A 17,927-nucleotide genomic window follows, 5' to 3' on the forward strand; every position below is an offset into this window, starting at 1 on the left:
TTGCCACTGCAAGCACCATTCACATTTTCTTCTGGAAATGTACGTTCTAGTTATTATTATTCTTCTTACCAAACTGTTGACTCTATCTCGTCCTAGAGCTTTAACTCTACATACTCCAAACTCGGCTCAGACACTCAAACTGTTCTGAAGTTAGTTGCTATATCTTTTCAGACTGATCGGACTTACGGTTTTCCTATAAATGACGATCAAACTCGGAAAAAACTCCCATTGACTTAACATTGCGGAATGTTCAGATTTTCAAACTCCCCAACTGCCAAAAATTCAAATCAAAATCCCTTGAAAGCCTAGACTAAATCAAACTGCCATTCTATACACTATATGAGCCATTGAGACTCATTTAAACTCATTAAACTCATCTATCTATCCACCTCAAACTATTTTAAACTTAAAAATAATTTAAACTTCAAAATAATTTAAACTTTTTATGAATAAAAACTATAAAAACTCGCTCGTAGGCACAAGGCCGCAGGCCTTGTGCCTCACCTTAGCCCTAACTCCAGGATGCTAATATACACTAAACTCTGAACTCTTAGACTCATGTAAACTCATAAACTCATCTATCTATCCACCTCAAACTATTTTAAACTTCAAACTATTTTAAACTTCAAACTAATTTAAACTTTTTATGAATAAAAACTATAAAAACTCGCTCGCCTTAGCCCTAACTCCAGGATGCTAATATACACTAAACTCTGAACTCTTAGACTCATGTAAACTCATAAACTACTTTAAACTCATGCATTCACTAAACTCTAAACTCAAAAACTCTTGAGTGTGTGTGTGTGTGTGTGTTAGAACACCGTAGCAACACCATAGCAACCACCCATAACACCCTAGAAACTGCCTAAAATACCTTAGAACTCCCTAGCAACACCATAGCAACCACCCATAACACCCTAGCAACCACCCAAAATACCTTAGAACTCCCTAGCAACACCATAGCAACCACCCAAAACACCTTAGAACTCCCTAGCAACACCCTAGCAACCACCCAAAATACATCAGAACTCCCTAGCAACACCATAGCAACCACCCAAAACACATTAGAACTCCCTAGCAACACCCTAGCAACCACCCAAAATACCTCAGAACTCCCTAGCAACACCCTAGCAACCACCCAAAACACCTTAGAACTCCCTAGCAACACCCTAGCAACCACCCAAAACACCTTAGAACTCCCTAGCAACACCCTAGCAACCACCCAAAACACCTTAGAACTCCCTAGTAACACCCTAGCAACCACCCAAAACACCTTAGAACTCCCTAGCAACACTCTAGCAACCACCCAAAATACCTCAGAACTCCCTAGCAACACCATAGCAACCATCCATAACACCCTAGCAACCACCCAAAATACCCTAGCAACCGCCTAGCAACCACTCAGAACACCTTAGCAACCCTCTAGAAACACCCTAGTAACTTTAAACTACTTCAAACTATACTTTAAACCATTTTAAACTTTAAACTACTTCAAACTTCAAATCACTTTAAACTAATTTAAACTTCAAACTAATTTAAACTTTAATCTACTTTAAACTATTTTTAACTGTAAACTACTTTAAACTTTAAACTACTTTAAACTAATTTAAACTTCAAACTAATTTAAACTTTAATCTACTTTAAACTATTTTTAACTGTAAACTACTTTAAACTTTAAACTACTTTAAACTAATTTAAACTTCAAACTAATTTAAACTTTAATCTACTTTAAACTATTTTTAACTGTAAACTACTTTAAACTTTAAACTACTTTAAACTAATTTAAACTTCAAACTAATTTAAACTTTAATCTACTTTAAACTATTTTTAACTGTAAACTACTTTAAACTTTAAACTACTTTAAACTAATTTAAACTTCAAACTAATTTAAACTTTAATCTACTTTAAACTATTTTTAACTGTAAACTACTTTAAACTTTAAACTACTTTAAACTAATTTAAACTTCAAACTATTTTAAACTGTACTTTAAACTTAAATCTACTTTAAACTGCTTTAAACTTTAAACTAATTTAAACTTTAAACTTTTTCAAACTATCTGGTCCAAACTTTCACAAGCCAACTTAAAGTTTGTTTCAACGAACTTTTTAATCTAGTTATTATTATTCTTCTTACCAAACTGTTGACTCTATCTCGTCCTAGAGCTTTAACTCTACATACTCCAAACTCGGCTCAGACACTCAAACTGTTCTGAAGTTAGTTGCTATATCTTTTCAGACTGATCGGACTTACGGTTTTCCTATAAATGACGATCAAACTCGGAAAAAACTCCCATTGACTTAACATTGCGGAATGTTCAGATTTTCAAACTCCCCAACTGCCAAAAATTCAAATCAAAATCCCTTGAAAGCCTAGACTAAATCAAACTGCCATTCTATACACTATATGAGCCATTGAAACTCATTTAAACTCATTAAACTCATCTATCTATCCACCTCAAACTATTTTAAACTTCAAACTAATTTAAACTTCAAACTAATTTAAACTTCAAACTAATTTAAACTTTTTATGAATAAAAACTATAAAAACTCGCTCGTAGGCACAAGGCCGCAGGCCTTGTGCCTCACCTTAGCCCTAACTCCAGGATGCTAATATACACTAAACTCTGAACTCTTAGACTCATGTAAACTCATAAACTCATCTATCTATCCACTTCAAACTATTTTAAACTTTTAACTAATTTAAACTTCAAACTACAACTCACTCGTAGGCACGAGGCCGCAGGCCGAGTGCCTAACCTCAGCCCTAACCAATGCTAATATACATTAAACTCTGAACTCTTAGACTCATGTAAACTTATAAACTACTTTAAACTCATGCATTCACTAAACTCTAAACTCAAAAACTCTTGAGTGTGTGTGTGTGTGTTAGAACACCCTAGCAACACCATAGCAACCACCCATAACACCCTAGAAACTGCCTAAAATACCTTAGAACTCCCTAGCAACACTATAGTAACCACCCATAACACCCTAGCAACCACCCAAAACACCTTAGAACTCCCTAGCAACACCATAGCAACCACCCATAACACCCTAGCAACCACCCAAAATACCTTAGAACTCCCTAGCAACACCCTAGCAACCACCCAAAATACCTCGGAACTCCCTAGCAACACCCTAGCAACCACCAAAATACCTTAGAACTCCCTAGCAACACCCTAGCAACCACCCAAAACACCTCATAACTCCCTAGCAACCACCAAAAATACCTCAGAACTCCCTAGCAACACCCTAGCAACCACACAAAATACCTCAGAACTCCCTAGCAACACCCTAGCAACCACACAAAATACCTCAGAACTCCCTAGCAACACCCTAGCAACCACCGAGAACACCCTAGCAAGCACCCAAAATACCCTAGCAACCGCTCGGAACACCTTAGCAACCCTCTAGAAACACCCTAGTAACTTTAAACTACTTCAAACTATACTTTAAACTATTTTAAACTTTAAACTACTTCAAACTTCAAATCACTTTAAACTAATTTAAAACTTCAAACTAATTTAAACTTTAATCTACTTTAAACTATGTTTAACTGTAAACTACTTTAAACTTTAAACTACTTTAAACTAATTTAAACTTTACACTAATTTAAACTTCAAACTAATTTAAACTTTAATCTACTTTAAACTATTTTAAACTGTAAACTACTTTAAACTTTAAACTACTTTAAACTAATTTAAACTTTACACTAATTTAAACTTCAAATTACTTTAAAGTTCAAACTATTTTTAACTGTAAACTACTTTAAACTTTAAACTATTTTAAACTTTACACTAATTTAAACTTCAAACTACTTTAAACTTCAAACTAATTTAAACTTCAAACTTTTTTAAACTGTAAACTACTTTAAACTTAAATCTACTTTATACTGCTTTAAACTTTAAACTAATTTAAACTTTAAACTAATTTAAACTTCAAACTACTTTAAACTTTAAACTTTTTCAAACTATCTGGTCCAAACTTTCACAAGCCAACTTAAAGTTTGTTTCAACGAACTTTTTAATCTAGTTATTATTATTCTTCTTACATTTACAACTCTATCTCGTCCTAGAGCTTTAACTCTACATACTCCAAACTCGGCTCAGACACTCAAACTGTTCTGACTCGGTATGCTATATCTTTTCTAACTGATCGGACTTACGGTTTTCCTATAAATGACGATCAAACTCGGAAAAAATCCCATTGACTTAACATTGCGGAATGTTCAGATTTTCAAACTCCCCAACTGCCAAAAATTCAAATCAAAATCCCTTGAAAGCCTAGACTAAATCAAACTGCCATTCTATACACTATATGAGCCATTGAGACTCATTTAAACTCATTAAACTCATCTATCTGTCTACCTCAAACTATTTTAAACTTCAAACTAATTTAAACTTTAAACTAATTTAAACTTTTTATGAATAAAAACTATAAAAACTCGCTCGTAGGCACAAGGCCGCAGGCCTTGTGCCTCACCTTAGCCCTAACTCCAGGATGCTAATATACACTAAACTCTGAACTCTTAGACTCATGTAAACTCATAAACTCATCTATCTATCCACCTCAAACTATTTTAAACTTCAAACTAATTTAAACTTCAAACTAATTTAAACTTTTTGTGAATAAAAACTATAAAAACTCGCTCGTAGGCACAAGGCCGCAGGCCTTGTGCCTCACCTTAGCCCTAACTCCAGGATGCTAATATACACTGAACTCTGAACTCTTAGACTCATGTAAACTCATCAATCTATCCACTTCAAACTAATTTAAACTTTTAACTAATTTAAACTTAACCTTAGCCCTAACCCCAGGATGCTAATATACACTAAACTCTGAACACTTAGACTCATGTAAACTTCAAACTACTTTAAACTCAAACTCATGCATTCACTTAACTCTAAACTCAAAAACTCTTGTGTGAGCAAGTTAGTGTGTGTTAGAACACCCTAGCAACACCATAGCAACCACCCATAACACCCTAGAAACTGCCTAAAATACCTTAGAACTCCCTAGCAACACCATAGCAACCACACATGACACCCTAGCAACCACCCAAAATACCTTAGAACACCATAGCAACCACCCATAACACCCTAGCAACCACCAAAAATACTGTATAACACCCTAGCAACCACCCATAACACCCTAGCAACCACCAAAAATACCTTAGAACTCCCTAGCAACACAATAGCAACCACCCAAAATACCTTAGAACTCCCTAGCAACACCCTAGCAACCACCCAAAATACCTTAGAACTCCCTAGCAACACCCTAGCAACCACCCAAAATACCTCAGAACACCCTAGCAACACCCTAGCAACCACCCAACATACCTCAGAACTCCCTAGCAACACCCTAGCAACCACCCAATATACCTCAGAACTCCCTAGCAACACCCTAGCAACCACCCAAAACACCTTAGAACTCCCTAGCAACCACCCAAAATACCCTAGCAACCACCCAAAATACCCTAGCAACCGCCTAGCAACCACTCAGAACACCTTAGCAACCCTCTAGAAACACCCTAGTAACTTTAAACTACTTCAAACTATACTTTAAACTATTTTAAACTTTAAACTACTTCAAACTTCAAATCACTTTAAACTAATTTAAACTTCAAACTAATTTAAACTTTAATCTACTTTAAACTATTTTTAACTGTAAACTACTTTAAACTTTAAACTACTTTAAACTAATTTAAACTTCAAACTACTTTAAACTTTAAACTATTTTAACTGTAAACTACTTTAAACTACTTTAAACTTTAAACTATTTTAAACTTTACACTAATTTAAACTTCAAACTACTTTAAACTTCAAACTAATTTAAACTTCAAACTAATTTAAATTTCAAACTATTTTAAACTTTTTCAAACTATCTGGTCCAAACTTTCACAAGCCAACTTAAAGTTTGTTTCAACGAACTTTTTAATCTAGTTAATAATGTGCACTTGTTATTGAAGACAAAGTGTGCAATTTGTAGTATTTTGAATAAGCCAAGGTATTACTGAGCATATACGTAAATATAATACACTTATGGTGTATTGCTTGTATGTTTCGAAGACACTCATAATGAATTTGTAATGCACAAATAAAGTACACTTTAATATCACTAATCAAGCATGTAATTAGCCCCCTACATATACTTACAGTAAAATATACTTGAAGTTGTTCCAATTTAGCACACAAAAATAGTTATGCAAAAAGCAAGCTATGCTTTACTGCAATGTAATAACAACTAAAAAATACTTAGTACAAAATTAGTTGTTTCAAAAAGCACACTTCAAGTTAACTAATCAACTTGGAGTAGCCTATACTAAATTAGTCAGCTGCAAGTAGTGTTGTCAAAAATATCGATATTTCGATAAATATCGATACTGAAATATCTGAACGGTACCAATACTAATTTCCCGAAGTATCGATACTAGCCAAACTTTCACTTTCACTTCTCTCCAAAGGCGCGTTGACAAACACCACACGTGACGCACTCGTCTCATTCGCTCTGGTTAAATAGCAAAAGTGAAGTGAATGGAAAGATGGCGAGGGCGACGCCCCCGCGACTGGCTTTGGTTGATTGATAAAGAACACCGCGAGCGGGCATGTTGGAGAATAGCGCGGACACGCGTAAAAACACACCGCGAGCGAGTCGGAGTCGGAGAATAGCGTGGACACGCGCTTCACACCGCGAGCGGGCATGTCAGAGAATAGCGCAGACACGCGCTTCACACTGCGAGCGGGCTGCGGGCACCCAAAAGATTGTTTGACAATCAATAATCCCTCACATCACTCATTTTTTAAAATTATTTTATAGGTGAAAACAGACTTAAGGAACAGGCTCCAGGGGTACCATTCAGCAAGCAGGCTACGCTCAGCATCAGGGGTGTTTGTTGTTTGGACAGACCTTTCCCCACTGCTAAAAACAATCCTAAACGAAACTCTGTAACTCTTCTCATTTTAACTTTTCTGAAACATTAACCAAGATGGCCTAGTATTGTTGTTGATATGAGTCTGTGTTGTCTCGTTTTTTCACCGTAATTCTTAAAGTTAACATAATCTGACTGAGGAATCCGACAAGTAAACTGACAAGTAAACCGACAAGTTTAACTGTGGTCAAATGTAAATTAACTTGTGCCTATTTAACTTTATTCAGAAAATTATTATTTAATTCTGCAATTTGCCTTCATCAGCGATTATCATCAATTTGATTACACAGATATGAATTAAACTAGACAGCTAGACAATGGCATCTCTGAATTCAATAGTGAAATGCCTTTAACTAAAATTTGAATGTTTAATCTTATTATTATAAATTACTGACACTCTATCCTCCAATTTGATACTGTTGAGTGCTTTTTTACAGTAAAAAGCAAAAAAACAGTTTTGGCCTACTACAGTAGGCTATATTTTAATCTTTGATAACAGTAGGTTATACAAATACAACGGGTCATGTTAGCCCTGGTCCAATTAAAAAATATTAACAGATAGAACTCAGGACATTTTTGTTTATGTAAAATATATCTCATTGTCATGTTCTAGACTTGTTATATTTAGCTTTAAATAAATAAAAATACCCCCTTAATATTGTGGCAGTTTTTTTCTCTGTGGTATCGAAAATGGTATCGAATATCGATATTTTTCAAGGTATCGTATCGAAGTTAGAAATTGTAGTATCGTGACAACACTAGCTGCAAGTATACATTTTTTTTCACCAGAGTGACTTTATGATGAATCGCTTAAGCTTAAACAATTGTTGTATTCTAGCCTACATTTGTAAGTCGACTATATCGCTTTGCTAAGTGAATTAATAAATATAAATTAAAGAACGTGCGACACTACGTCATCATCACCCTATGTTCCACCCCAAATTATTTCACTTTCACTTTAAAGGCTATAAAACAGAGGAACAGAGCACTTTTTAGCCTCGCAGATTCTGCATTCACCTTTCTGCAAACATTGACATTGACAATGAAGCATATTTTTATTTTCCTCTCAATGTTGTTGTGTGTGCGTGTGGATGGTAAGATGTTTAATTTAGCAAGGAAATTTATTTTAACAATATTTTCCAGTCAACGATTAAAAAGCGAACGGGACGCGTTTTTGCTTTATATCGGCTCTAGCTTTAGGCTATTCAACATAAATAAATCAGCTGTTACTTGTTTGTATTTTGCAGGACAATCGTAAGACATTTAGGCGGTCAGCGATTAAAACAAAAAGCGACCGTTTCAATCGCAACATTTGGTTTACAGTAAAGATATTTCAGTAAAATGCAGATTTCAAATCTATCGAATTTCATATTGTGAATTCGGGTGACGCAGTGACAGCTCCGGTTTTTCGTTTTTTTTAAAAAAATAATGACTCTGCCTAATTTTTTTCAATGCTTATTAATAGCCCCAACCCTTTCCTGAGAAATTCTGATTTGTGAACTATTTTAGGCGATTATTTTGATCAGTTAACCCTTGTTTAGTTCTTTGACAAAGAAAAACACCGAGTTCGGCCGCGTTACCTGAATTCACAAATTATTTGGATGTTTAAGACAGCGCACTGCGGATTTATACGCATAGGAAATCTGCATATCAAACCGCAAACTATATTTATGGCGGGCGGTGCATGTATTTGATCATTTATAAATAACTGTGTTCATTTCTTCTTCAGGTTTTTTCGGTGTTGGTTCAGACGGAGTGTTATTCTTTGTGATGGAAGGAGATTCAGTGACTTTATACACTGATATTGAAACAATTCAACAAGAAGAGATTAGATGGTATTTTAAACACACTCTAATCACTGAAATCACTGGAGATCCCAATAAAACCTGTACAGATGTTCAGTGTTCTGAGAGATTCAGAGACATGGAGCTGGATAATCAGACTGGATCTCTGACCATCACAAACATCACAAAAAAATACTCTGGAGAATATAAACTACTGATCAAAAGCAGCAGTGACAGTCTTCTTCAGGTCTTCAGGATTTCTGTCTATGGTGAGTCCGTTTTCTGATCTATTCATTTCAATGACTTTGTAGGCAGTGTTTGCGCACAAACGTAGCTCACAGAACTGATTTCGGAGTCGGACAGATAGACTACTAATGTAATTCTGAGCCAGCGGTTTAAGGATTTACAGCAAAATAGATCGAGCTTTGGTGAAAACTAAGCAAATTTTTAATTAGGCTACTACAATAGTAATATCTTGCTCGAAGTTACATACAAAAATAATTTTATTTTTATTTTTATCTCAGCTGCTGTCACAGAATGGAAAGCACAGGATTGTGGGAAATAAAATGCAGTCAAAGATACATCTATGTCATCAAATATCGATCAGATGAAGGTATCTCAGGAGACAGGAAGGGAAGCTAACATTGGATTCGAACGTCTTGCCTTGATGCCTTCTTAATGCGTCCTCCAAAGGCATCATTTATCAGCTTTTGGACACAGCCCAGGTCTTAAAGTCTCTATTAATGAGCTAATGTGTTGATTTAGGTGTGTTTGATTAGGAAAAACTCACAAATGTCACTGTGTAGTGTCGATGCGCCTCTAGGATTGGAAACACTGAAATAGGGCAAATTGCTTTCAAATTCATTATGTTGTTCTCTCATGTTGTGTATTTGGTTTGATGTTTTCAGTGAAAAGATCCTTCAATTATCTTTTGGTCTGTGTTTCAGATATTTCTGCCGCTGAACTAGATGAAGTGAAACGAAAGTCAGTGATGGAGGGAGAATCTGTCACTTTAGATCCTGGCGTAATAAAAACCCCATATTATTTGATGAAATGGATTTTTAACGGCGTTCGCATCGCTGAAATCAGCGGAGATCTTAGTTTTATCTGTACAGATGCTCAGTGTTTATATGCGGATGAGAGATTCAGACACAGACTGAAGCTGAATCATATGACTGGATCTCTGACTATCACAGACACCAGAACTGAAGACACTGGACTCTATTATCTACTGATAAGCACCAACAGATTCAGCGTCATAAGGAGCTTCATTGTTAATGTCACTGGTGAGTATTATTTAGTGATGAACCTAATAAATTATATTCATCTTTGATCTCGTAGGTGTCTGATCCACTTTGTGAAGTTAAAACTGTCCGTCTCGCACTTATTTCTCTACTCACAATCACTATGATCTGTAGAAGAAGAAACAAAAACATTTTCACAGCACTTTCCGGTTGTATAATTTTGTTTGGCTTACAATTGTTCATTTCTTCAGGTTTTTTCAGTGTTGATACAGAGAGAGTGTCAGCGAAGGAGGGAGATTCAGTCACTCTAAACACTGGTGTTCAAACAAACCATCAAGAAGAGATTAGATGGTATTTCCATGACATCCGCATAGCTCAAATCACTAGAGATCTCAGTTTCCTCTGTACAGATGTTCAGTGTAAATATAGTGATGCGAGATTCAGAGACAGACTGAAGCTGGATCATCGGACTGGATCTCTGACCATCACAAACACCAGAATCACAGACTCTGGACTTTATCATCTTGAGATCTTCAGCAGCAACAGCAGCAGTCAAAATATGTTTAGTGTTTCTGTTCATGGTGAGTCAATCAATACATTTAATACAAGTCTTGTACATTTAAATCACACAATACATTTGTTTAGTGATATTTTTTTGCGGTGAAATTCACAAGTGTTTTTTTCATTACCTGTATAATAATTCACAGTACATTGATGATTTCTTCAGAAACACATTTAGGGCCCTATCTTGCACCCAACGCAAATTACTTTGTACACAGCGGACTTTTCCCTCCACAGACGCACGTTGGTAAATTAGGGAATGAACTTGCGCTCCCGGGGGCGGTTCAGCGAAAAGAGGAGAGTATTCCGGCGCAAATGTTCCCTGGTGCTATTTTGCAGTTTCACAAAACAATTCCGAAAAAACCTAGTCTAAAGTCAGTGGAGCGTTGCGGGTTAGTCATATGCTATTTTAAGGGCGCATGCTTGGCCATAATGTAGGTCAGGTCAGGTGAACTTTATTGTCCCACAAGGGGAAATTCCTGTGGTCATTCATTACGCGCCCTTGTCACAACATATTCTCTAAAAACATAAACACAACACATGAAACACAACAGTCAAACCAATAAAAATAAAAATAAACTGCAGAAATGACAATCACAATCCAACATTCAACGTTAAAAAATGTATAATATTATCAGGTAACTAAAACTATGATAGCTTGCGATGTGCTTGATCATTATACAATCTGATCGCTGTAGGTACAAATTATTTATTGTACCTTTCTGTTCTAATTCTCTGTTGTAAAATTCTACCAGTTGACCTATAACTTCTCATAAATTTATGATGTAGAGGGTGAGTAGGGTCATTGAGGATTTGGTCAGTCTTTTTTAAAATAAGCTCATTGTACAGCTGAGCTGCCGACACCTGGTCAATTCCGATGATCCTGCTGGCCATCTTGATCATGCGCTGTAGTTTATTTTGGTCGTTAACATGCATGTTGCCAAACACACAGATAAGGCCAAAGGACAGAACACTCTGGAGGAAACTTTTATAAAACATTACAAGAATGTGTCTTTCTAATCTAAAATGATATAATTTTCTAAGGAAGTACATTATGTAGCGTGTGAACAACGCGCATACACTTTGATTCTCTCATCTAAACAGACGCAGCAGTTTTCATTTTTGCAAATCATACATTATTACAAGGAAAAATATAAACACACGAGGGAAATCATTGTTGTGTCCATGAAGATGTGAAAAAATAAATCTAGCTTACACATTTACCCAAATTATTATACGCCTGTTTAACCGAAGTTAATTTGGGTTGGTTTCTCCCATCATCCTCAATGTCACTTCTCTGTCTTTTACGGTCCTGACGAGAACGTCGGTCTCCTCAACCCGATCTCATGGCAATTCGTACGAATTTTACGAGGTGGCTAATTCGTACCAATTCATACGACCTCACTCGTACGAATTTGTACGTTTTTTGCTAAATCATACATATTTTACGATTTGCCAAAATCGTATGAATTCATACGAATGACCTACTCCTGACCCCGCCCCTAAACCCAACCGTCACGTGGGTTTAGACAAATCGTACAAATTCGTACGAGTGAGGTCGTACAAATTCGTACGAATTAGCCACCTTTTAATCACTCGTACAAATTCGTACGAATTGGTCGTGAGATAGCGTTGGTCTCCTCGGCTGGGAATCGCTCCTGGTGTGCGCCTGGCAAATCCGCCATTATAATAGCGATCCGCCATGGAACAAGCGCGTCTGCTCTGAAAGGGAATGTGAGAGGACGCTCTGATTGGTTTATTTCACGTTACACCCAAACCACACCTAATAATGAAGCTACTTCAGACCAACCCATTTTAGATTTGCGTCGGGATCCGCCCACAAAGTTACTTGGGTTTTGCGTTTGATACTTGCATTCAGATCGTTAAAATAGGGCCCTTACTGTTAAAGTGAAATTTGTAGATTTGACTTTAGTTCAGATTTGAAACATTTAGTTATAACATTTGTTTTGTTCTAGTGAATACAGTTTCTCATCACTGATCATCTTCTATTATAATTTGTGTAAATGCATCTGCAATTTCAAATGTTTCAGACTGAAAGTCTCATGTTGTGGAGTTTCCTTGCAAACAAAAGACCTTCAATCAGTCGTCTGTTGGTGTGTGTTTCAGGCGTTCCTGCTGCCGAGCGAGATGAAGTGAAGAGAAGTTCAGTGAAGGAGGGAGAATCTATTACTTTAGATTCTGGTGTAATAAACCCAAATGATTTGATGACCTGGTATTTTAATGACATTTGCATCGCCACCATCACTGGAGATCAGAGTAAGATCTGTGAAGATGGTGAAAACAGATTCAGAGACAGACTGAAGCTGGACCATCAGACTGGATCTCTGACCATCACAAACATCAGAACCACAGACTCTGGACTCTTTAAACTACAGATCAACGGCAGCAGGATCATAAAGATATTCACTATTACTGTCACTGGTGAGTATCATTTAGTCATTCAATGTATTTTCCCTTAAGCAGTTTTAGAAAGCAGTTTGAAATATTTCATTCAACCCAGTAAATGTTTTCATTGTGCATATCAAGTGACTCACAACAAACACAACTTCATCTGTTCCAGATTCAGGTGTGTCTCCAGCTGTTGTAGCAGGAATATGTGCTGCTGTTGTTCTGCTGTTTGTTGCTGCATCTGCTGCTGTCATTTACTATCAAAGGATCAGGCAGGACAAAATGGTGAGTATTACATAAAGCTGGTTTAATATTAAATTTATTGTGTGGCGATAATCTTTGGCTTTTGTATTTGTTATTGTAATTAAAGAATTAGTTCACCTCAAAATGAAAATTTCCTGATAATTTAATGCCATCCAAGATGTTCATGTCTTTATTTCTTCAGTGGAAAATAAATTGAGGAAAACATTTCAGGATTTTTCTCCACGCAATGGATTTCAATCGCAACCAATACGTTGAAGTCCAAATCAATGCAGTTTCAAACGGCTCTGCACGATCCCAGCTGAGGAATTAGGGTCTCATTCCTCTAGCAAAATGATCGGTCATTTTCTAAAAAATAAATAAAAATGTATATACATTTTAACCACAAATGTTCGTCTTGTGCTGGTCTGCGACGCGCCAGGCGTTAAGTAATTACCTTGGAAAGGTCACGGGTCACGTCATCTGTCTAAGTTATTTGTCTGTGTACTCCGGTTCAAAAAGGTAGGGAAGGGTGAAAAATTAATCTAATTTTCTCCTCCAACTTCAAAATCGTCCGACATCTTTGTTTTAATTTTATTTATTTTTCGTGACCTTTCCAACGTGATGACGTAATACGTAGCGCATCTCAGAGATGGTACAAGACGGGCATTTGTGGTTAAAAAGTATATATTTATTAATTTTTTTTAGAAAATGGCCAATCGTTTCGCTAGATAAGACCCCTTTCCTCAGCTGGGATCGAGCTGTTTGAAACTGCATTGATTTGGACTTGAACATGTTGGTTGCGATTGAAATCCATTGTGTGGAGAAAAATCCTGAAATGTTTTCCTCAAAAAACTTAATTTCTTTTCCACTGAAGAAGGAAAGACATGAACATCTTGGATGGCATTGGGGTGAGTAAATTTTCAGGAAATTTCCATTTTGAGGTGAACTAATCCTTTAAGCAAAAATAATGTCTAATTGAGTTTGTTATTTTTTAAACAGACACCAATGCAGTGCTTTGATCAGGTGAGATACTCTGTACACTGAATCTGCCATCTGCAACAACAACAACAACAACAACAACAAAAAAGTTTAGTGTTTAGATTGGTGTAGTTCATTGAGTCCGTAACAATAAAAGTCAATGAGGGCGTGAGATAAGCAAGGTCCAGGAAATCTCCGGTGTGGTCCTTGAGCGATTGTTTACTGTGGCACAGACGAATCAGTCTTATTGCTGGATCCGTTGTGGCCACTGCCCAGTCTTTCTGTAAAGGTTGTGACAGCAAAGAAGCAGGCGGAGAAGAGGATCAGACTTAGGAGTGAACATGGAAACAATGGTAAAGGACATTTCGATTTAAAAGTCCAACAGGGGAACAACACAGGGATCATGACAGCTTAAATACACTATAGTTTATAATACTCTGTTGTAGAAAAGTTTTCACCCCCTCAAAGGAAGTCTATGGTAATTTAGCCCTGTTTGAAAGTCGGATGTGGGAATATCGTACGTTGGATCAGAAAAGATCTGATACAGACCAGATAGAAGATATAAGGCACAACAGTATGAGGTTCTGTGCCAAAATTGGTGTTATTGAAATTGAAAATTGGTCTCAGAAGGAAGAAGAAAAAGAAGCTTAAATAGTAGATCTGTATTCTCTGTATATCAGTATAGTTATAGTTATATATATATTTATTACATGGCTCGGTTGAATTCTAATGTAGAATGCGTATTTCTTGATAACAGACCGCTGCTAAGGATAACACAACGTTGCCATGAAAAACAGAGCGTTGCCATGGACACGGTGTTCTTTAGCCGAAGCAATACAATCGTTTTTAAATCAATAAACTCCTTTTTAAATTAATATTTTGTGTCAAATTATTGATTTATTTGGTAGGTAGCCATGTAATAAGCGGGATAATGTAGAGCGAGGCGGTTGTTATAGCGAATACAACCCTGACAGGCTGATCAGAACCCCAACGCGAAGCGGAGCTTACATATTTACCAGAAGATGTTACAACCCACGTCTATCAGAGTGAAGCAAATGTTTATATTTTTATCATTATGGAAGCAAAACTTCACAGGTGAAAAAGAAGAAAATAAATTAACCACAGATGAACTAAAATAACATGGTCTTAATACCTGCCAATGCAATAGTTTATATATCTTAGATGTGCAGGTGAATGTGGAATTTTAAATGCAAATCATTTTTTTTATTCGTGTCTATAGACACCATGTGATTTCCACTTAGCCCAAAATGAGCTGTGTATTGTTGGCTAAGTTAACTATGGCAACAGACATTTGTTCAAAGGAAAACAATGCTTTTCCGCTCCAGTAACGTTATACGCGTACACTACACTACACACCCACCAACTAACAAAAAATACGGTATAAGCTGTGAACCAAAGTGATATCTTAAATTATTTTACCATTTGGTGTTCTGGTAAAAGGTGAACTAGTGAGGGAAAACACCATGGTGTCGTTAAATTCGCAGAGCACGGTCAATGTACTGCTTACAAGAATTAAAACGTAATGTCCTTTATTTATAATTACAAATTAAAGAGAAAAACTCACCTTCCACGTATATTTTGTGTTTTTCAGCACGAATTCGCGTAATGACTCCTGCTGGCAGCTGCGCTAACTCAAAATGGCGACAACTTCTCTCTGTGTTTTCGCGGTATTTGCTCTGTATCACCCCTCCCCCAACGTTAACTTACAGCCACGAGTTAAATGAACATTTACAAGCCAGACAAAAATCACAAGTAGTCAACATAATGTATAACTTTAAGTTATTTTTTTTAAAACTTATACACTTGAGTTAAATTTCCACAACTTATCATTGCAATTGGAGTTAAAGACAAGAAGTAAGTTCATATAACTTAATGGGGCTATCATGTTTTACAGTGTACCATTTCAACATCCAAATTTATACTCATCTATATAATTTATATAAACATCCCACATTTAAGACATTTTGTTAAATTGTTAAACACCATAAATTCCCCATCAATTTTTGTGTTTCTGTAACTCAAACATCAATCCTGTTCATTTCTTTTACCTTCTGTGAATCTGTTTTCTTACAGATGAACGAGTTCTCCACACTCTCTGACAATGAAATGTCCACTAATCAGACATCACAGTAACCATTCATCATTGTGATACTTTCATCGAATGAGAACATGAACAGAAGATCATGATACCAAGTTCATTATTTAGCACCATAACCATGGAATAACCATAACCAAAACCTCTGTGCCAATTTCAACTATTTCAAATTCAAACTAAATTGTTATTATTCAGTTTAAAGTATTAAAAAAAAAAAAAAAAAAAAATTTTTTAATTTTTTAATTTGGGTTCAGATATCCTTAATATTTGTTTTTACTTGAGTAACATTGTTTCAGGAAAGATCAATAGTAAATTACCAATAAAGTAAGAAACAGAGAAAAACATTATCTCCCAGCACAGCTTGAGGCTTTTCAGTATATAAAGGTTTATTAAAACTACTGAAGTTATTCAGACTTGAACAGTGAGCGATTTCTGTTTTTTTTTTTTCAGTATTGCCGTTTCTATAATCATTAATAACAGCAGCAATTACACTGCAAGTTTTTTTTTTGTCCACTTCTATTTCCACTCATTTATAACAGATTGTGAATATGAATATTTCATCAAGATGAACATTTTGAACAAAAAACGTCTTACTGCAAGACAAATGCTCTTCACGCAGAAGCTGTCAGTCAAACACACATAGATTTGTGACTAAAGGTTCAAATCCAGCCAGGCTTGATCCATGAAATATCACCATTGTGTCCTTGATCAAACTCTGAATCTCAGGAACTGAACTTGTAAAAACTGCACTGAACACTGTGGAGAAAAGCTGCAACAAAATGACAAATATGCTTTTTTGTAATATATTTTTATATATTATGTTCCATTACTCTTACTGACTGCTGCATTTTCAAACCTTTTTCTGGTATTAAGCATTTGACGGGTTTGATCACACGTGTATAACAATATGCATTTTGCATAATGTATGTTTTTTTTCTTCTTCATTAAATGTGCAAAAGTGAATTGATTTTTTTGTTTGTTTTTTTGTAATTGTTTTCAGATAAGTCATTTCAAAGTCATGGCTTAAGTATTATAATTGGCCAAACTTCTCACGAAAACTCCAGTTGCATCAGACAAGGAAAACGTGCTTTTACATTTAGCCCAAATGAACTGTATTATTTTCTGGAAAATGAGAAAGAAATAAAAAGATCTTTGTATGTTCATGTGATAAGTGCTATTAAAACAGATCTGATTCACTTCAAGTCTTTTAATCTAATCTTATGTATTTTCAAAAACCTAATTTTATGATGCTGTTATGCAAAAAAATTAGGCAGTACGTTAGTTAAAATAGTAATAATGTTTTAGCTGTATATTTTGGAAATCTTGCAGTGGATCAAAAATAACATTTTAATAAATATATATATATATATATATATAAAATCCTGTATCAATAAGACAACGAAGAATGAGTTAAATAGTAATTTAAGTAGATTTAGAACTTGTGTTTAAAAAAAAAAAATGTAAGTGGCGCACTGCTGACATTATGTTTGTATTCCTCCAGAGGGAGCTCGACGTCAAATTTAATAAAACGGTGAGATGAGAAAACTTTGTCAAAGCAAAGGCAGACAGATGACAAATGTATAGCAGCATTAAAGTAAGATATGTGTGTCTTATCTGAGGAAAATATAACAATAAAGCCTCTTAAAGAGGATTTTAAAAACTCT

The 17,927-nt window shown here is 35.6% G+C and overlaps 2 protein-coding genes across 2 annotated transcripts in view; both read left to right on the forward strand.

The window, feature by feature from the left end:
- The window catches only part of gpd1b (glycerol-3-phosphate dehydrogenase 1b), a 154,677-nt gene that overhangs the window by 112,837 nt on the left and 23,913 nt on the right, over nucleotides 1-17,927 (forward strand). The gene's annotated exons all lie outside the window — the stretch shown is intronic.
- LOC306988152 (uncharacterized protein) lies at nucleotides 7,903-16,657 on the forward strand. Its single transcript, XM_079592927.1, has 8 exons — nucleotides 7,903-8,022; nucleotides 8,658-8,981; nucleotides 9,660-9,998; nucleotides 10,208-10,537; nucleotides 12,645-12,959; nucleotides 13,099-13,211; nucleotides 14,169-14,192; nucleotides 16,242-16,657. The coding sequence occupies exons 1-8, from the start codon at nucleotides 7,971-7,973 to the stop codon at nucleotides 16,299-16,301; spliced, it is 1,557 nt and encodes a 518-aa protein (XP_079449053.1). The 5' UTR covers nucleotides 7,903-7,970; the 3' UTR covers nucleotides 16,302-16,657.

The sequence above is a fragment of the Phoxinus phoxinus genome (genome assembly GCF_949152265.1).
Source record: "Phoxinus phoxinus genome assembly, chromosome: 20".
Lineage (NCBI taxonomy): Eukaryota > Metazoa > Chordata > Actinopteri > Cypriniformes > Leuciscidae > Phoxinus > Phoxinus phoxinus.